The sequence below is a fragment of the Octopus bimaculoides genome, chromosome Z (assembly GCF_046866305.1).
Source record: "Octopus bimaculoides isolate indiv1 chromosome Z, ASM4686630v1, whole genome shotgun sequence".
Lineage (NCBI taxonomy): Eukaryota > Metazoa > Mollusca > Cephalopoda > Octopoda > Octopodidae > Octopus > Octopus bimaculoides.
The window spans coordinates 48,718,749-48,741,570 of NC_142944.1; the positions used below are offsets into that span (position 1 = coordinate 48,718,749).

The following is a 22,822-nucleotide window of genomic DNA, read 5'->3' on the forward strand; positions in this document are numbered from 1 at the left end:
TGACAGATTAAAGTCTAGTCTGTCACCTCTATGACACAAACTTAAGATATGATACTCAGGAGAAGGGTCTTCCTTTGTTGATAGATTTAAAAGTGGTGGGACCTCCAGACTTCCCTCACCCTTTTCATTTTCCCCACATGTTTGTGTGTGAGGAGAAAGAGGGAGAGAGGAGAGAGAGAGAGGGAGAGAGGAAAGAGAGAGAGAAAGAAAATGAAAGGCTTCTGTATAATGATGAGGGAAGAATGAAGCTATTATGAATACCATATATATATATATATATATATATATATATATATATATATACATACACTATCTACACACACACACACACACACACACACACACACACACACAGTAAATAGCAGTAAATTCTGGCATCATCAACGGCATGTTAAGTAAGCTCTGTTACTGAATCACACCTTTTCCACAGTTACATTTCCCCTCAGATATCTAACATAACTATACACATGACAGACAACACACCCTGACACACCTTTTTATACAGTGTTCATCATGCACATGGCAATTATAAGAATTTCATTACTAACTGATATCAGTGTTCCCTCATTTACAAAGAAAGTGAGTAAGTTTAGTTGTGTTTCATTTAACTCTTAGCTGTCTACTCAAAAGTTCTGATGTACAAATGGACTTGTCTCCCACTTTATATTCCAGACAATAATTAATTTGTTTTGTTTTTTACACTTTTCAACAGTCAATTGCATTCAATCTACATAGTTTTGCTCTGAAGTGCATATATATATATATATATATATATATATATATATATAAAAATTGAAGTAGCATGAAACGTGCGTACTGCAATCACCTTTGAAATCTGTGTTGCTTATTTTTATATATATATATATATATATATATATATATATATATATATATATATATATATAGAGAGAGAGAGAGAGAGAGAGAGAGAGAAAGAGACACACACACACACTTATATACATAGGATAAAATATCCCGAAATACTGGATATTTCACACCTGTAGTTATTCCATTGTACTCTTTCTCTTGCTTTTTTCCAAATATGTGTACAGTATATATACATATTCATACCCCTACACACACACAAATATTTATATCTCTCTTTCTTTTTCTTCTTTCTTTTCATTTGTTTTCTCTCCTCATTCCTTCTCATAGAAGAGCATAGGCTTGAAACATCAAAGACTTCTTCCATTTTCCCTCATTGTCAAACTAATGCTTATTGTTCCCTCACCAGTCTCTGTCTTTTGGTCGTTTTGTTTCTGTACAATTTTGAATACACACTGACATACACACCTCAGCTTACGTCACTATTGGTGAGAACTTTTACAACTTTATATTGTTTTGTTTTTTTTAATTGGAAAAAAAATAAACCTCAACTTCAGTTGATTTATTTGACTTTACATTGGTCTCTCAGTGAAGATTTAAAAGTTAAAAAACCAAAAAAAAAAAAACCCCCAAAGACAAAAGCTGAAGTGGAAAAATATAAAATACATGTGAAAATATGTTCAAATCATTTATTAAAAGCTAATATACTTTAAAAAAAATGTTTTTTCATGTTACGATTTTCAGCTTAAGTCACGTCTTGGAACCAATTACCGATATAATGTTGAGGTGTACCTATGTATGTATGTATGTATGTATGTATGTATGTATGTATGTATGTATGTATGTATGTATATGTGTATGTATGTCTGTGTGTATGCATGCATGCATTCATGTATGTATGCATACAAGGTATTATATATTATCTGGCTGTGCATCTGTTTGCTGTATACACACAAAGATATATATATATATATATATATATATATATATATATATATATATATATATATATATATATATGTATATATATATATATATATATATTGCGCTGTTTCTGGAAAGAATCATACTGTCTTAATATGTAACACACTAACCAGACACAACAAAATTTGCTTTAGCATACAGATTCACATAAAGAATCTTGCAAACTAGATTCAAAAACAAAGTATATATATATTCTCCTTTTTATTTCAGTCATAGCATGAGAGTTATTCTAGAGTATTGCCTTTAAGGATTTAATTGGCCTCAGCAACTATAGAGTTTATTTCAGTCTGATTCTTATTTTTATCTGTCTATATTCATTTGTGGAGTGGCTAAGTTAACTTTTGCTTGACGCAACACTGCTGATGAAAACAGGTAGAACACACACATATGCATGCACTATCTTATATATGAAGAATCTAGACAATTCATAAAAAAAAAATTCAATCAACACAAGTTGTGACCTGAATATTACACATCTGCAACATGAGTCCCTTTACAAATGTAGTTCTGACAGACTGCTTCACATACATGACTTACTGAGCTCAAATGAAAACAAACCACTATCAAACCAGAAAAACTGTCTCAACTTTCCTTTCCTGTTCATCTTTACCTCACAAGCATATCCTTTCCTCTTGTCCTTCTCATTTCTCCGTTTGTATACAACCATTTCTCCTTTCTGTTTACAAACTTACTTATACCACACCTAATTTTCATTTACATTGCTCTACCCACCCGTGTGGTTGGGAAGCAAGCTACTTATCACACTGCCACTCCTGATTTATATAACTTTTCATAAAAACAAATGCACACACACACACAGAAGAATAGTATAATATGAAGATGGAAAATAGAAGATTACATTTGCTTCTTCACTGGACACCAGCTTTAGATTACCATGTTTACAACCACAAAAAAATAAAACTGATTTTCGGATGCTGGGCAGCTGTGTGTAAGATAACTATGGCAGTATCTGGCAACGGAGGCCTCCCTCAGACCCAGGCATCCACTGCCTGCCACTGTCTCTCATTCAGTCACTGTCATGCATCAGTTTTGTTTGAATGGAAAAATATAAATCCAACATACGACCTGTCACGACCTGTCAGTCAAAATGGAACTCGATTGTACGTCAAGGAGAAGGTGTATATATCCTTATATAAGATTATCCTTTAGAGTTACTATATAATTATTTTTTGGCAACAACTGTGTGTTGGTGCTTCCTCAGGTAGAATGTGATATAACATGCACACGTTTTCATATATATATATATATATAGACATGCAGGAAGTAAATAGACACCTTTAATTTTCAAAATTTATGATCTAAGCGTCTTAATATGATTTCAGTGGTGTAGAATTTACAATGTAATTATTCTTTTTCATTCCAGATGCCATTATATTAAACATTTGCAAAGAGTAACCATGCCATGCACAAAAAATTCAGCAGAACTGTCAGATTTTCAAAGAGGTCGTATTGTTGGGCAATCTGAGGCTGGTCTTATCCAGTGAAAAATTGCCAAAAATCATCAAATTCCTCTTGCTACTGTTAATAGAATTATAGTGTAATTCAAAAGCCAAGGAAAAGAATCAACAAATTCTCATCCTGGCCAACTGGGCCCTTGGAAAGGAAGCTTTGCTGCTTGAAGAGAATTGCAGAAAATGAACCTCGTTCGAAGGCTTCTTATATTGCAAAACAGCTAGAAGTTAGTTCAAGAACATGTGTTACATATCTGCATAAGCTTGGGTATTATGGACGAGTAGCTAAAAGAAAACCTCTCCTTCAACCAATTAATATAAAATAAAATATTTTGAAAATTAAAGGTGTCTATTTACTTCCTGCATATATATATATATATATATATATATATATATATATATATATATATATATATATATATGTATGTATATATATAGGTTTAATTCTGGTTACCTGGTAGTTAAAAAGATCATTGCATTTGTAAAACTAATCAAATATTTTCCTTGCAAAAAGAACAAGTGTTGCAAACAGCAAATGTTGAAAACTGAAAACATAATATTGAAGCAACAAGAGATATGGAATGAATTGGAATATAATTATAATTACCTTGGGAAATTCAGCCTCTGAAGATGGGGAATTACTGTTATCAGCTTGTCTATGCATATCAACAGCAAAATCCCCCTGTAAGTCCTTACTTTTGGTCTTTTGAGACAACCAGTTGTCTGTGCCACCATTTAATGGTTCTTGTTTGAGTCGCTTCTTAAGAGCAAACATTTGCCTGATTGTAGTGGATCCTGCACTGTTCCTATTATCATACACAGACTTTATCTGACTCAGTTTTATCAATGGTAACTTGGAATCTACTATACAACGTTTGTGCCTGTTCCGAACCAGGCCTGTATTTAAATCTGAAGAATTAAAGCTATCATAATGAGATTGGAATGAGATTTGGTAGTTTTCGTCGTTGTCAAAATCAACAGGCTCTTGCTTAATTGCAGAACTGGAAGTAACAACAGTTGTGACTGTTGCACCAATATTTTTGGTGATGTTTTCTACGCACGAAGGGTTTGGTTCAACATCGTCCACACTATTCTCTTGAGTTTGGCTACTGGTAGGTGACAATACTGGCGACGACCCTTCAGTCATCTTTTTAGAACTCTGAAATGAAAAGAAAACTGCAATGTTATACTTTATAAAAAAAAAAAAAAGCATTTCAATTATTTTCATACTGCAAAATAAGAGAAGAAAAATGGTAAAAGATAAAAAAAAACAATCTAAAATAAATAAATAAAATCATCAATAAAATTATATCAGATGCTTAAGGGTGATGGTAGTGATAAAATGGTTAAATGCACCAGAAAGAATTGTCCTCAAATGATCAAGATTCCAAACCTTGCAAATATTACTTAGTGAAAACAAATTTCTAGTTATAGTTTATAAAACAGATACCAAATGCCAGTCATAGTCACTGGTTAAGACAAATAAAAAAAATGTTCTTGGACAAAAAAAAAAAAAAGATAAAAAAAAAACTGATAACAAGATAACAGCGAGGAAAAAAAATTTAGAAAATGGAAATAAAGAATATTTGTAATTCTTTCTGATAAATAAAATAGTGGAACTAGTGGAAAAGAAAGAAACTGCAGCTCACAAACTATGGTTATATGCATCAAGTAATGTATCATTGTAAGGTTTAGTACTTTTGTTGTCATATTTCTGTTGAATTTCACTGACTTTGGTACAATTAATTTTGAAAATAATGAAAATTTTAAAATACTTAAGCTGAGCATTTAGAACATATATTATCATGAAGTTTTGATGGAAGGCTAATGCACTTTAAAGCAAGAAATTTGTCTCATATCACAGAACCAGGAATGGTCTCAGGTGAGTTGGTTATGAAAATAGCTAAACACTGCATTTAATCCTTTGGTATTTAAACTGACCATATCTGGCCAAAAGATTCTCCATGTTTTATGTTCAAACTGACCAGATCTGGCCTCTCATACCAACCCTACAATGTCATTCTAAGCATAAACAACCACATCATCAAAATCTCAAAGTCATGAAATAGTCCCTGATTAATTCAACACACACACCTATATATATATATATATATATATATATATATATATATATATATATATATATATATAATGTATATACATACACATACTTAAATATATATATATATATATACATAAAAATCGTGTGTGTGTGTATAATGTATGTGTGAACACAGGGATTGGACAAAATAATGCACCAATTCACACAGCTAAAGTTGTCACTGAATGGCACGAGGAACATTCTAGTGAAGTTGAACATCTTATCTGGTCACCACAGTCCCCAGATCTCAATATTATTGAACATTTATGGTGCATTTTAGATAAACAAGTAAGGAGTTGATATCCTCCACCATCATCACTACAAGAACTGGAGACTGTTTTAGCTGAAGAATGGACAAAAATTACTTTGGAAACAATTCAAACTTTGTACGAGTCCATATCTCGTAGAATTCAAGCTGTATTAGTATAACGCTTGGGAAGTGAAAAAGTCTTTAATGTTTTGAGCCTACGCCCTTCCACAGAAAGGAACACAAAAAGAAACAAGGAGAGAACATAAAGAATGTGTAGTGGCTAGCGATCTATCATGGCGAATATATATATCCACTCTCTGCCGGGTGGTTGGTGTTTGGAAGGGCATCCAGCTGTAAAAACCCTACCAAAACAGACACAGAAGTCTAGTGCCAGCTCCTGTCAAACCCTCCAACCCATGCCAGCATGGAAGGAAGATGTTAAATGACGATGATGATTATTTTAGGAGTGGCTGTGTGGTAAGTAGCTTGCTTACCAACCACATGGTCCCGGGTTCAGTCCCACTGTGTGGCATCTTGGGCAAGTGTCTTCTACTATAGCCTCGGGCCGACCAATGCCTTGTGAGTGGATTTGGTAGACGGAAACTGAAAGAAGCCTGTCGTATATATGTATATATATATATATATGTATGTGTGTATGTGTTTGGATGTCTGTGTTTGTCCCCTCAACATCGCTTGACAACCGATGCTGGTGTGTTTATGTCCCCGTAACTTAGCGGTTCGGCAAAAGAGACCGAAAGAATAAGTACTAGGCTTCCAAAGAATAAGTCCTGGGGTCGATTTGCTCAACTAAAGGCGGTGCTCCAGCATGGCCACAGTCAAAAGACTGAAACAAGTAAAAGAGTAAAAGAGTATACACACATATATATAAATAGAGAAAAAGAGAGAGAGAGATACACACACACACACACAGAGCATAAGATGTTTTATCAGGTTGTCAATCAGTTCTTCCACTCTGTTGCCTTTTATGTTCACAGCATAATTAGTTAGTAGAATATATTCCACTTAACCCATGAAATGGAATGGAACTTACCAAAAATTAAAAAGAAATAAACAATCAATATAACCAATACACACACACACACATACAAACAAAAATGGAAACTGAAGCTTTAGGTACTCAGTCAATAATAGCGTCGTTTTATCTGAAATAGCTTTCCCTCACCCACACCAACTTCATGACCCTTCGCATATCTATTTTGGGTAACAAGATTTCCATCATGTAACTTTTATCAAAATAATCAACTCTCATCAATTGATAAACCACAGTGGAAAAGGAAAAGCAAGTCATGTAATTCTCTCGGCCTCCTCTTCATTTTCGTATATGTTTTTTTTTATTTACGTTTCTTTTTTTCCCCCTCCCCTTCTTTGTACAGAATCAAACACCGATTCTCTTGAGGACAATTTCTAACACTCATGTTGCAAAAGGTTTATATGTTGGACACCATTCAGAGAAGAAGGAAAAAAAAATCCTTTATGGCTTTTCAGCAACTAGCACATAAAATATAGGTCTTCAACCACTTACCTACCATGAAGCACATGTTGGCCAGTTGACTAAACCAGTGATAGCTTTCTTTATCACAAGTATTTTCCAAGAAATACACATGCACACACACAACCCTCCTCCTCCTCCTCCTCATCATCATCATCATCAAATGTCTACTTTCCATGCTTCCATGGGTCAAAGAGAGTTTATTGAAGCAAATTTTCTATGGTTGGATGCCTTTCCTGCCACCAGCCATCTCCTGTTTCCAAGCAAAGTAATATTTCTCCCATGGCCAGACACATTCTCAGACTTTTGGGAATGAATGACACTGTTAATATCACTGTGACAGTCATTTTACAACTATCACATGATGTCAACACAAAGGAACCCAAACACACACATGATGGTTTTCTTTCAGTTTCCATCTTTCAGATACACACACAAGTCTTTGGTTGGGCAGCAACCTACTTACCACACAGTCACGTCCCATGTCCCCACAGAGCCAAAGGAAACAAAACAAGAAAAACAAATTTTTAACAGCACTATATTATTTTAATGCTTTTTTTTTTGTCTTTGTCAAAGCTTTTCCAATCGTAGCCATTCTATTTTGTTTCTCCAGACATTATATCTTAGATTATATTATTCCCTCCTATTTCGAGCTGCTAGGGTACAAGCCAAAGGGGATTTGGTTATTATTTCCAGTAGGTAATATGGCTTTGAGGAGACTCCCTTATAGTTTCATGCACAAGATAACTGCTCTTGTTGCTTATACCAAAAGTCAGCCCTGGTTGTGCAGACAGATATATGACCAAAGGTAATTCACCCACGACCATCCCATCTTTTTGCTTTAGACATTCTTAATGGGTCTATTGTGCCGTTTTCAGAAGAAGACAAGATGTGAATCAAGAGAGATTTGGTTGTTATTACTAATACGTCAAGTAATCAAGTATAGTTACTCTTGTTGGTTAGTCTTCAGAAAAACTTAATTGGTTGCTAACAAGTTGTTGTAGAACATGCATGAACATGTAAACAAATGCATATGTACTAACACATACACACAAATACATTCATACTGACCTTGAAGTTAATTGCTTCATTAAGAACAAAAACTTAATGGCTTATTAACGATCCCATACTATTAGTAGAGTAAGAAAGCAAACTAGTCAGAGGATACAAAACCTTACTTTCAATCACTGCATCACATCACACCTTATAGTAAATTCAATGTTACATCTGATTGTTGCAGCATCATGTCACATGGTGTTATAACTGGCTGTATTATGTCACATTAGGTATGTGGGTATTCCAAAAATGTCTCATGGAGTGACAACTGTGTTCTGCATAATTACAGGCTGCCCTTTGGTAAGGCATGGGACCTGTTCAGCCATCCTAGCATGGATACAGTGAAGTCATGTGACTGCAGCATGGCAGGTTGTGAAGAGGTAGAACAAGAGCTGAACTAGGCCAGTGGTGCTTCTTAGATTGATGCTGAGTGGAAGAATCCGAAAAGATCAACAGCCAGGATCTTCAAGACTTATTAAGAGAGCAACTGCAACACATCCATAGGGGTGGCGCCCGCTATGCCTCAAGCTCCCAACTCAAATATGAATTCGAGAATTGGGTGGCAACAGAAGGTCACAGGAATCCATGCAAGTAGCATGATCAGGTGATTATGTCACATTTGTCTGTTGCAGTATTGTTTTACCTCTGTCTATTGCAATATTGCATCACGTCTGCTGTTACAGAGCAAAATCACAACTCTCTGTTGCAATGTTATGCCACAGCTGTTTATGACATTACCAAATCACACTACACACCCAGAATTCCATATCATTTCATTTATACCACTATTTACATACCTGTTTGAATTGGTATCACTTCATATCTAGCAGCACCATTCTACAACAAGGCAAATTGTGTCACATATAGTAAATATACATTCACAAATAGCAGTAACATATTTTATTAAGCAATATTGGGTAACAGCTACCAATATTGCTTCATATCTAACAGTTCTGTATCACATCTTGCAGTAAGGACCATAACGCATATAACAGTATCATGTCACACATAGCAGTAACGTGTCACACATAGCAATAATGTGTCACACATAGCAATAACGTGTCACATGCAGCAATAACGTGTCACATACATAACAGTACCATGTCACATGTAACAGTACCATGTCATACATAACAGTACCATGTGACACATAGCAGTAACGTGTCACACATAGCAGTAATGTGTCACACATAGCAATAACGTGTCACATGCAGCAATAATGTGTCACACGCAACAATAACATGTCACATGCAGCAATAACGTGTCACACACATAACAGTACCATGTCACATGTAACAGTACCATGTCATACATAACAGCACAATGTCATACATAGCAGTACCTTGTCACACATAACAGTACCATGTCACACATAGCAGTACCATGCCACATGTAGCAGTACCATGTCACAAGCAGCACTACCATGTCACACATAGCAGTACCACATTTCAACCAAGCAGTACCAGATAACATTAGCCATAATACATCACATCTACCACAAGTGGTCATGTGAAGCAGTCCTGCATCATGTCAGGTAGTAGCGCATCACTGCTAACTGTACCATAATCACATGCAGCAACATCATAATACACTTACTGGCTCCACATCACACCTAAGTATAATGGTCAGAAGATGCATGGTTTAGTGACCTGGGAACTCAGCTCACAGTCGTAAGGTCATGAGTTCAATACTTGGTGGCACATTGTGTCCTTCAGCAAGACATTTTATTTCACATTGTTCTAGCCTACTCAGCTGGCAAAAGTGAGCTGTACCTGTATTCTTGTCATATTCTGTTTCATGCTGAATGTCTCTAAGAACTATATTAAAGGTACAAGCGTCGGCAGAGTGGTCAGCCACTTGCATGTACATTACTTTCTTGAGTAAGCTGTTCTTATTTCTTTACTGCCCACAAAAGACTACACACAGAGGGGACAAATAAACGGATTAAGTCGATTATATCGACCCCAGTGTGTAACTGGTACTTAATTTATCAACCCTGAAAGGATGAAAGGCAAAGTCAACCTCGGCAGAATTTGAACTCAGAACGTAAAGACAGACAAAATACCACTAAGCATTTTGCCCGGTGTGCTAACGTTTCTTATTTCTTTATTGCCCACAAGGGGCTAAACATAGAGGGGACAAACAAGGACAGACAAAGGGATTAAGTCGATTACATCGACCTCAGTGCATAACTGGTACTTAATTTATCGACCCCGAAAGGATGAAAGGCAAAGTCGACCTCGACAGAATTTGAACTCAGAACGTAAAGACAGACAAAATACCACTAAGCATTTTGCCCGGTGTGCTAACGTTTCTTATTTCTTTATTGCCCACAAGGGGCTAAACATAGAGGGGACAAACAAGGACAGACAAAGGGATTAAGTCGATTACATCGACCTCAGTGCATAACTGGTACTTAATTTATCGACCCCGAAAGGATGAAAGGCAAAGTCGACCTCGACAGAATTTGAACTCAGAACGTAAAGACAGACAAAATACCACTAAGCATTTTGCCCGGTGTGCTAACGTTTCTTATTTCTTTATTGCCCACAAGGGGCTAAACATAGAGGGGACAAACAAGGACAGACAAAGGGATTAAGTCGATTACATCGACCTCAGTGCATAACTGGTACTTAATTTATCGACCCCGAAAGGATGAAAGGCAAAGTCGACCTCGACAGAATTTGAACTCAGAACGTAAAGACAGACAAAATACCACTAAGCATTTTGCCCGGTGTGCTAACGTTTCTTATTTCTTTATTGCCCACAAGGGGCTAAACATAGAGGGGACAAACAAGGACAGACAAAGGGATTAAGTCGATTACATCGACCTCAGTGCATAACTGGTACTTAATTTATCGACCCCGAAAGGATGAAAGGCAAAGTCGACCTCGACAGAATTTGAACTCAGAACGTAAAGACAGACAAAATACCACTAAGCATTTTGCCCGGTGTGCTAACGTTTCTTATTTCTTTATTGCCCACAAGGGGCTAAACATAGAGGGGACAAACAAGGACAGACAAAGGGATTAAGTCGATTACATCGACCTCAGTGCATAACTGGTACTTAATTTATCGACCCCGAAAGGATGAAAGGCAAAGTCGACCTCGACAGAATTTGAACTCAGAACGTAAAGACAGACAAAATACCACTAAGCATTTTGCCCGGTGTGCTAACATTTCTTATTTCTTTATTGCCCACAAGGGGCTAAACATAGAGGGGACAAACAAGGACAGACAAAGGGATTAAGTCGATTACATCGACCTCAGTGCATAACTGGTACTTAATTTATCGACCCCGAAAGGATGAAAGGCAAAGTCGACCTCGACAGAATTTGAACTCAGAACGTAAAGACAGACAAAATACCACTAAGCATTTTGCCCGGTGTGCTAACGTTTCTTATTTCTTTATTGCCCACAAGGGGCTAAACATAGAGGGGACAAACAAGGACAGACAAAGGGATTAAGTCGATTACATCGACCTCAGTGCATAACTGGTACTTAATTTATCGACCCCGAAAGGATGAAAGGCAAAGTCGACCTCGACAGAATTTGAACTCAGAACGTAAAGACAGACAAAATACCGCTAAGGATTTCGCCCGGCGTGCTAACGTTTCTTATTTCTTTATTGCCCACAAGGGGCTAAACATAGAGGGGACAAACAAGGACAGACAAAGGGATTAAGTCGATTACATCGACCTCAGTGCATAACTGGTACTTAATTTATCGACCCCGAAAGGATGAAAGGCAAAGTCGACCTCGACAGAATTTGAACTCAGAACGTAAAGACAGACAAAATACCACTAAGCATTTTGCCCGGTGTGCTAACGTTTCTTATTTCTTTATTGCCCACAAGGGGCTAAACATAGAGGGGACAAACAAGGACAGACAAAGGGATTAAGTCGATTACATCGACCTCAGTGCATAACTGGTACTTAATTTATCGACCCCGAAAGGATGAAAGGCAAAGTCGACCTCGACAGAATTTGAACTCAGAACGTAAAGACAGACAAAATACCACTAAGCATTTTGCCCGGTGTGCTAACGTTTCTTATTTCTTTATTGCCCACAAGGGGCTAAACATAGAGGGGACAAACAAGGACAGACAAAGGGATTAAGTCGATTACATCGACCTCAGTGCATAACTGGTACTTAATTTATCGACCCCGAAAGGATGAAAGGCAAAGTCGACCTCGACAGAATTTGAACTCAGAACGTAGCGACAGGCGAAATACCGCTAAGCAGTTCGCCAGGCATGCTAACGTTTCTGCCAGCTCGCCGCCTTCTTGAGTAAGCTGTTCTGTTGGTCAAATCAGCTGGAATCTTCGTCGGCATAACTGATAGTATGCCAGTTTTTTTAATAGTGGTGGTCATGCCAAGCAATACGGCATCATGTCAGGTAGTAGGGTATCATTTCTAGAAGTACCACATCTAGCAATACCATAACATACCTAGTGGTTCTATGTCACATAGAAATATAGCAATACCATAACATCATTAGCAGTACTACATTATATCTAACAGTACAAGGTGGCGAGCTTGGCAGAATCGTTAGTGTGCTGGACGAAATGCTTAGCGGCATTTCACCCATTGGTACATTCTGAGTTCAAATTCCGCCAAGGTCGACTTTATCTTTTGTCTTTTCAGGGTTGATAAAATAAGTACCAGTTAAATACTGGGGTCGATGTAATCGACTCATCTCCTCCCCCAAAACTGTTGCCCTTGTGGCAAAATTTGAAACCACTATATCTAACAATACTGCTTATCGTGATATAAAACTGCTAGCAATAACACTGCAAGTCACATCCAGCTATATTGTCACTCATCTAACAATACCTTAATATCATCATCACCATAAAATCCCTAGAGATTACTGAAGCTAGGTTACTTGATTTCTATGGCACATGAATGACCAAGACCACAACACTCCGTCTCATTGGTATGCTGTCACATCTAGCGATACCATATCCAGTGGTACCATATTACTTCCCATGTGTACTATTACTGTATAACATTTAGTTTTTCCATGTCATATCTCTTTAAGAGAGGAGATATAAAGGAAACTGGAAACTGAATGACTAATAAATATAAATAACAAAATAAAAGACACGATGGACAACAAACGACACAAAGTTTTATGCCTGAAGTGAGATGAAAGCACCCACCCTTCCATCCATTTTTTTTTTACATCACTTAACAAATGCAAAAAAAAAAAGAAAAAAAAGGTAAATTTTGTAGTTTTATTTTTTTTTATTCCTTGCACTGTATACAGTTGTTACTATACTGTAACCATCATCATCGTTTTAACATCCTCTCTTCCATGTTTAGAAAATAAGGATGCTGCTTCTGTGACAGTAATACATATTTTATGACTATTGCATGACTGCAAGACAAGGAGATAGAAACACACACACACGCACACACACACACACATGCACATACAAAGACATATGTAATTGGCTTTTTCCAGTTTCTGTCTACCAAATTCATTGAAAAGACTTTGGTCAGTTCAGAGCTATATATATATATATATATATACACATACATGGGAGTGGCTGTGTGGTGACTAGCTTGCTTACCAACCACATGATTCCGGGTTCATTCCCACTGCGTGGCACTTTGGGCACATGTCTTCTACTATAGCCTCGGGCCGACCAAAGCCTTGTGAGTGGATTTGGTAGACGGAAACTGAAAGAAGCCTGTCGTATATATGTATATACATATATATATATATGTATGTCTGTGTATGTGTGTCTGTGTTTGTCCCCCAACATCGCTTGACAACCGATGCTGGTGTGTTTACGTCCCCGTAACTTAGCAGTTTCCGCGAAAAGAGAGACCGATAGAATAAGTACTAGACTTAACAAAGAATAAGTCCTGGGGTCGATTTGCTCGACTAAAAAGAAATTGGAAGCTTTTAGTTCTTCCAAATCTCGTGTATGTATATGCATACATATATATATAGGTAGGTAGGTAGGTACCTCATGACTGTTAGACAAAAACTGAAAGAAGCCTGTAGGTATATATATATATGTGTATATATATATATATATATATATATATATATATATATATATATATATATACACATATATATGCATATACATACATGAGGGGTGCTGAAAAGTTCCTGGCTTTGGGTAAAAGAAAATACAGGAGAATCAGTTAATTAGGATTTTATTCAACATATTCTCTTAGATTCACACACTAATTGCAGGCGGTCCTTCAGTTTATCTAAGCCCTGTAAAAAACCTCGGAAGGTTGAGTCTCCAAACAGGCCTTTCATGATACCCTTAAAGCCAGGAACTTTTCAGCACCCCCTCATATATATATGTGAGTGTGTGTATACCCCACCACAGTTTTACAACTGCTGTTGGTTTGTTTACATCCCCATAAATTAGCAGGCAAAAGAGAGAGAGAGACTGATAAAATAAGTATCAGAGTAAAGAAAAATGAGTACTGGCATGTTTGATCAACTACACCCTTCATGGGTGTGCGCCCCAGAATGGCTGCAGTCTAATGACTCAAACATGCAGATGATAAAAGATAAAAGACACTGGGTGCCTTGTGTTTAAGGAGAAACAAATTCTAAGATAAAAAGGTGACTTTTTCTTCTTTTTCCTTTTTTTTTAAATACCAAGTTTAAGGTGTGAGGAAGCAATACAAAGTAGGAGTGAGACATTTGAAGATATCTTTAATGAAGGAGAAATCATGTCTGCTGATTTTGTTATGGTGCCAAATTACTTATTCAAAGGTCAAGGGTTCTAAAAGTTTCCTTCTCTCTCTCTCTCCCTCTCTTTGTAAAACCACTTGAAAATCAGATACCACTTTTCCACTTCATGCCTGACTGATTAGTGTAGTGAAAAAAAAAAAAAAGAGAAAAATAATAAGGGAGTGGAATGAATCATCATTAGTTCCATCCTTGGGTTGGTCAGGTGGTATTTGATATCAATACTTTCTGTTACCATATTTCTGCTGAAATACTCTGTGTTTATTTCAATTAATATTCTATCTTTTATTCATCATCATCATCATTGTTATTTAACGTCCGCTTTCCATGCTGGCATGGGTTGGACGGTTTGACTGAGGACTGGTGAACCAGAAGGCTGCACCAAGTTCCAATCTGATCTGGCAGAGTTTCTACAACTGGATGCCCTTCAGTCATCACATTGTGGCCATACTGGTGTTTACTTTTTTTTCTCTTGACCCTGGTACTTAATCTATCAGTTTCTGTTGCTAACCTGCTAAGTTATGGGGACATAAACACACAAACACACCCATATACAAATGTATGTGTGTGTGTGTGTGTGTGTGTGTGTGTGTGTGTGTGTGAGTGATCTTTGTGGTTTGCGTCACTGTTTACAATTATCTTTTAAAAAAAATTTCCAATGTATCATAGAGATGTAATTTCCGGCACTGAATCTGAATTTGTTATTTGTTTATTCTAGAAAAGTTTTGCAAAAATGTTACAGGTGTTCAAAGTTTGATCATTTTCAGAATTTTCAGCCAATCAGAAAACAGCATGTTCTCTGCCTTTTCCATCATCGGAGCAGGGAGGGACATTGGCATGTCAAAACATTAAACTAGGATTTTATAAGATAAATTATCGTTCTTGTATCTTCTTCTCCTCCTTGTGCACATGCGCAGCATCTTTGGTTACTGTGGAAACAGTTCTTCACAATAAGCTATGCAACATGTGGTGGTTCTTTGCTTTGGTTACTATGGAAGCAGAAGTTTTCACCACAGTGATATGTAAAATACTCACTTCTGATTGGCTAAAATACCCAAATTTTACAAATTTTAAAGGCTAATAACTTTTTAATTATGGATTTATAGGGGAAAATGGATTTCATTTTCATAATTAGTATAGAAAATTTAATGCATACACCAAATTTGAAAACAATTGGGACAAAATTGTAAACAGTGACGAAAACCACAAAGATTCTCTGTGGGTGTACATATATATATATATATATATATATATATATATATATATATAGGATATCTATATATATAAAGGACTTATTCTTTGTAAGCCTAGTACTTATTCTATCGGTCACTTTTGCCGAACTGCTAAGTTACGGAGACATAAACATACCAACATCAATTGTCAATCAGTGGTGGGGGGGACTAACACACACACACACGCATATATATCTATATATACGATGGGCTTCTTTCAGTTTCCGTCTACTAAATCCACTCACAAGACTTTGGTTGGCCCAAGGCTATAGTAGAAGACAGTTTGCCCAAGGTGCTATGCAGTTGGACTGAACCTGGAACCACGTGGTTGGTAAGCAAGCTATTTACCACACAGCCACTCCTAGAACTAAAGTTAAATAGCGAACTGCTGGAATACCAGTTGAATATTCCTGGCATCCATTGGAGTTAAAACCACCAAATATTTCAATTACATTCCTAACTGATCAAAAAGCAAAAGAAACAAAAAAACAAAAACAAAACAAAACAAAACAACAAAAGGGTGTAATATGCAACACAGGCAGTAAACAAAAATAAAATAGAACAGAGTAGTGACATTTAGTAGAGATAACCCGGAAGTTGTTAGTCTTCGACTACTTTCGCAAACAGCAGTAACTTACATGTTACTGAATATATGTTGTTGATTGGTTAAAATTACCTAAATACGACAACTTTAAAACGAAATAACTTCTAAAATACAAAATTTTGTCAAAAATGTTGAAAGTAAACTGTGTCCAGCGTGAGAAATTACACCAGTATACGAAGTTTCAAACTGTTCAGTTAAAAAATAAATAATTAAGAATCTGTGATTGAAATGGAATAGATCCCGGATATGTACCAGGCTTTGACCCTTTAGCATTCAGATTACTCTGTCAAATATAATGCTTATTTATTTGAATTGCTTTGAATTTATCATGCACTATCTCATTGCTTTGAAATTTCGGTTACGTGATTTTTTTTTTATTTTTAAAATGGCATTGTCGGGTGTGTATGAGAGGCCAGATCTGGTTGATCTGAAGATTATAAACATTTATATACAACATTTTGGCTGGATATATATAGTCAGTTTAAATGTCGAAGGGTTAAAAAAAATTCAGTACTGGTGTCAATTTCAAGGCAGTGCCCCAGCATGGCCACATTCAATTACTGAAACAAGAATAAGGATAAAAAGATTAAAAAAAAAAACACTTATGCAAATATATCTCTCTAGGGTGCTACTGAATATGTTAAGGGTGAATTTCTTTAAATAGGCCAAAGAGTAAGGAGTGCTCATCCTCTTAGAAAAGGTGAGGGATGCTTGTTAACTCACTGGTTGATACTCTACCAAATATATGCTATCCCTGCTGGCATCACCCTTTACCCACCCTCTTAGCCATGGGCATCCACATCCCCCATACAGCTCCATGTCTCTCTCACTCACAACTGCACAGCATGAATTCAGTGAAAGAACAAAGGATACATTTTTAGAGCTTACTCTTTACTCTCTCTTTTACTTGTTTCAGTCATTTGACTGCGGCCATGCTGGAGCACCACCTTTAGTCGAGCAAATCGACCCCAGGACTTATTCTTTGTAAGCCTAGTACTTATCCTATCGGTCTCTTTTGCCGAACCGCTAAGTAACGGGGACGTGAACACACCAGCATCGGTTGTCAAGCGATGTTGTGGGGACAAACACAGACACACAAACACACACACACACATATATACATACATATATACGACGGGCTTCTTTCAGTTTCCGTCTACAAAATCCACTCACAAGGCTTTGGTCAGCCCGAGGCTATAGTAGAAGACACTTGCCCAAGGTGCTATGCAGTGGGACTGAACCTGGAACCATGTGGTTGGGAAGCAAGCTACTTACCACACAGCCACTCCTACACCTATTGAGAAAAAAAAATAACCACCCACTACTACAAAGCAGATGCTTTTTACTTAGTACCACAACTCCTACATGACCATCACTAAGCATCTGAAGAGTGCATCATACCATCATGACCTGCTAACAATAAAAAAAAAAAATAAAAAAAAAAAGGTATCATCTGATCCTTTGCCAACAAAAGGTCTCTGCCAATTTCTTCACTTCTGAAGAAATGGCCAACCAGCAATGTGACATGTCAAGGTTAACTCTTTGTTTCCATATGTGCAAAGAGAATAATAAGGTGTATGCACATTATTTTCTCCAGGGTAAATGTTACAGATTGTAGTCTAGCCACATCAAATTTTTCCTAGAAATAGTAGATTATGTATTATATGACGCTGCACACAAAAATATCTAAGTATTATCTGCATCTTGCAAATTTCGCCTGAAGGTTCTTCTGCATTAACGTAATGCATTGCATCTCTCTCTCTCTCTCTCTTTAGCTTTAAGTTACTTACACTTCAAGTGCAAAGTAAATTTCAGAGAACGCTTGACATGAGTCAGGTAACAGAAGGATCTATATGTGCAGCAAAAGAGAACAAAACTAGAGGCACAGATTGGCCACGTGGTAAGAAGTTTGCTTCTCAACCACAAGTTTTGGGTTCAGTTCCACTGTGTGGCATCTTGGGCAAGTGTCCCCTGCCAGTAACCGTGGGCCAACTAAACCATTGTCAGTGGATTTGGTAGATGGAAAATGAAAGAAGCCCATCATATATAATTATATATATGTGTGTGTGTGTGTCCCCCCACCAATATCACTTGACAACCAATGCTGGTGTGTTTATGTCCCTGTAACTTAGCAGTTCGGCAAAACAGACCGATAGAATAAGTACTAGGCTTATAAAGAATAAATCCTGGGGTTCAAGTGTTTGACTAAAGGTGGTGCTCCAGCATGGCCACAGTCAAATGACTGAAATGAATAAGAGAATATATAATGCATGTGTGGCTGTGTGGTAAGAAACTTGCTTCCCAACCACATGGTTCTGAGTTCAGTCCCACTGCATGGCACCTTGGGCAAGTGTATATGTATATATCTATGTGCATGCGTCTTTGTGTTTGTGCTCATCTACCCCACCCATCACTGCTTGACAACCAGTGTTGGTGTGTTAACGTCCCTGTAACTTAGTGGTGCAACAAAAGATCCTGATGGAATAAGTAAAAGGCTTAAAAAACAAAAGTCCTTGGGTTGATTTGTTCAATTAAACCCTCACTCAATGTGGTGCTCCAGCATAGCCACAGTCAAATGACTGAAACAAGTAAAAGAATAAAAGAGTATATATGAAATGAAATGAAATAAAATAAAAAGATAAACTATGAAAATATAATGAAAACATAGGAAAAGGGTAATCCCCCTACCTAAGTACATAGTGTTATCAGTTGTTAAGAGAGCTGTCACTAGAATCCTTCGATTTGATTATGCGGGAATACAGGATCTCCCTTTAATTCCAGTCTGGTCTCTTGGAGTAAAAAAAAAAAAACAGGTTGTGATGTGTTTCTTTTTTTTTTTTTGTCATTTGTTTATTTTTGTTTTAAATGCCAGACTATGACATTCAAGAGTGAGGTTTTAATTATTACCATTTTATCACATCAACAAGAAAAGAAAAAAAAAAAAATCATTTACATGATATGGGTGTTGTTTGAACCTGGGTCAACCCTAATTGAGCAGACCTATGATCAAAAGCATTCCAGCCTTGACCATCCCATCATTTTAGGAGAATCTAGGAAAGACTGCATTATCCTGCGTTGTTTTTGCTTAACTCTTTGGGATGCTAACCTGCTGGAGACCACTCTGGTTTTATAACACCAACTTCCTCTTTTAACCCTCCGGTTCTATGGGACAAAATTCATGTTTAAGAAATAATTTAAATTAAAACCTTGCATCAAAATTTTGTGTTAATTTAGGTTTCAAATACCAGCTTAACTATGACATTTATTTTTTTTTACTAAATTCATTATTTCCAAAATTATTTAAAACAAAGAGCAGTGGATCTCAACAGAAACAGTAACAATAGGGTTAAAGTCTTCCATCAAAATTTCATGTTTATTTACGTTCCAAATGTTAGTTTAATAAAGACAAAGTTATTTCACTAAATTCTTCATTATATTCAAAATTAATTGAAAGAAATGTAGTTTATTTCAATAGAAATATGGTAACAAAAGGGTTAAAGCCATTGTACAGGTGGTTTTCTTCAATGTTTTAGTTGACATCATTTTAAAAACAGGAAATTTGTGCCAAAGAACAAAAAGCTCTCTCAGTTAGGTTGATATCAAAAGAGTTAAGCAAGAATGAAATAATATATATATACATATACATCTCCTCGGTGCAAGAATATATTGGCATTAAGATATAGACAAAGAGTTGGTGGAGATAGGAGTCCAGAAAGTGCTAAAGGAAGTAGATATATTTGAAATAGCAGAAAGTGTGTGTGTCTGTGTAAGAGAGAGGGACTTTGAACCAGAGTAGGTGGGAATTTTTGTTGATGATATTGTGGGAAGAGAGATAAGTGAGAGAGAGAGAGAGATAGAGAGAGAGAGAGAGAGAGAGAGAGAGACTTAACACATGTGCAGATAACACCTTTCAGAAAGTGGAGATCAGAGTGCAATCTTGACAAGGTAGAATGACTATCTCTTAATCATTTATCTTTTACTTGCATCAGTCATTGGACAGCAGCCATGCTGGGGGAATTGCCTTAAAGAGTTTAGCGGGAGAGAAAACAAATACTCCAGTACTTATTTATTTATTGTGATGTCTGGTATTTATTGTATCAGTCTATTTTGCTGTACTGCTAAGCTATCAGGATGTAAAGAAACTAACACCAACTGTCAAGTGGTGGGGGAACGAACACTCACTCACACACACACACACATACATGCACATGCCTATACATACAGACACACTTACACACACACTATTTATTGCTATTAGGAAGGGCATCCAGTCATAAAGACTGTGCCAAAGTCGACATAGGAGCTTGATGCAGCCCCACAACTTGCCGGATCATATCGAACTATGCCCATGCACAACAATAAGAACATAATAACAGCCTAACTCTTTTGTTACCATATTTCTGTTGAAATACATTGGTTCTGTTTCAGTTGGTTTTGAAAATAATGAAGAATTCGGTAAAATAACTTATTATCGGCATCATTAGTCTGTGTTTGGAACAAATTAACATGAAGTTTTGCTAGAAGGTTCTTAATTTCGATTGCTTTAAAACAGGAAGTGTGTATCATAGGACCTAGGATGGTTTCAGGCAGCTTAACTCTTCTGTCATTGCATAATACTTATGATAGAAATGTCTATTGCTGGAATAAGACCTTAGCCTACAATTCTCAGAGAAAATCTGGTGCCTAAATTTTGTTTAGTTCATGGTTCTTGCTTGCTTTACTTTGCCTTCTTTGGGAAAATTGATGAAGTCACATTAAAAAGACAACAAATTGGAGCCAAAGAGATGTTTAAGGCTACTGAAACATTTCAAACCAATCAGCATAAATTCTACTTCTACCTGGTGATCTGACCAGCTAGAAACAGCAGTTGAAACTCCCTCAAATCACACCTTACCTAGAAAAAAGAAAGAAACAAGACAGTCCCCAAATGCAAAACATTTAAACAAATGTCTGCTCAATGCTTAGTATAACGTCTTCTGGCTGTTTTGTATTTTGAGGTCAGCTTCACCTCTCATCATTGCAAGGCACCAGTCATGTACTGGGGTCAATGTAATTGGCTAACCAGCCATCCCCTTAAATTTGCTGGTTTTGTGCCAAAATTTGAAGCAATTATGGTTGACATAATGCTAAACAATAAGAACAACTGTATAGTAAAAAAAAAACAAAGTAGTTGTATGCTGTCAACTTAACGTGACAGTCCCAAGAAAGGAATCATACTACTGTTATTTAGCCCTAGGAAGCTACACCGCTTCCTGTTGGCTTTGACACATTTCCTGTGTCCCATGCTATTCCAGGCTGATGACGAGCAAAAACTCAGAAACATGTCCCTGAATGCTGGCTAGGCTGGGTGGAGGAGTTTGTCTCCCCCTCGCAAGGATAAGGGCACAGGAAATGTGTCAAGGCTGACAGGAAGCGGTGCAACTTCCTAGTATATTCCCTTCTTGGGACTGTCACCTTAAGTTGACAGCATACAACTACTTTATCGTATCACTGCTGCTTAAGTCTCTCTGAGAGATTTAGAAATGTATCATTTCTAAAAAAAAAACATGTTTAAGTGAGTTGATTTGCCATGAGGGATGAAAATATCTGACTTGAATATAGAGGTTAATTAATACCTTGGGTAGCAGAAAAGTAAACGAGGAAAGGTGAAGGAGTAGTGTAAAGTGGTGGCTGTGGGGAGGGGAAATGGACAGTGAAGTAGTGTGGGAGAGGAAGTAAATTGAAAAGGAATGCTAAAAAGAAGATTGAAACAGGTATTAGGTCAGTTGGAATGGGGAGGGAGGGGTGGAATAGGTGGTAAGGGTTTGGTCAAGTGAATTAAATGTAGAGCCAGAGAAGGTGAGGTGAGGTGAGGCAAGCAGGAACCATGAACTAAAGGAAAATTGCAGAATGAAACAGTCAGGAGGAGGAAGATAGAAAGAGAAAAGAAAGAGGGGAGAAAGAGAAAGGGGAGAGAAGTTGGAGAAAAGAAAGAGGAGAGAAAGATGGTGTGAGGAGGAGAGTAAGTAATGAACTTTAAGGAGTGAGCACTAAGAATTGGCTAAAAGAGATAAAGGAA

At 36.9% G+C, this 22,822-nt stretch overlaps 1 protein-coding gene across 11 annotated transcripts in view; it reads right to left on the minus strand.

Annotated features, from left to right (window-relative positions):
* Nucleotides 1-22,822, minus strand: part of LOC106875156 (uncharacterized) — a 416,143-nt gene that overhangs the window by 231,582 nt on the left and 161,739 nt on the right. For all 11 annotated transcript variants that reach the window (XM_089365264.1, XM_089365262.1, XM_089365259.1 and 8 more), the window contains one exon: nt 3,889-4,440. In XM_089365264.1, the coding sequence (XP_089221390.1) occupies nt 3,889-4,428 (540 nt within the window). In that variant the 5' untranslated portion in view covers nt 4,429-4,440. The remainder of the gene's footprint in view (nt 1-3,888; nt 4,441-22,822) is intronic.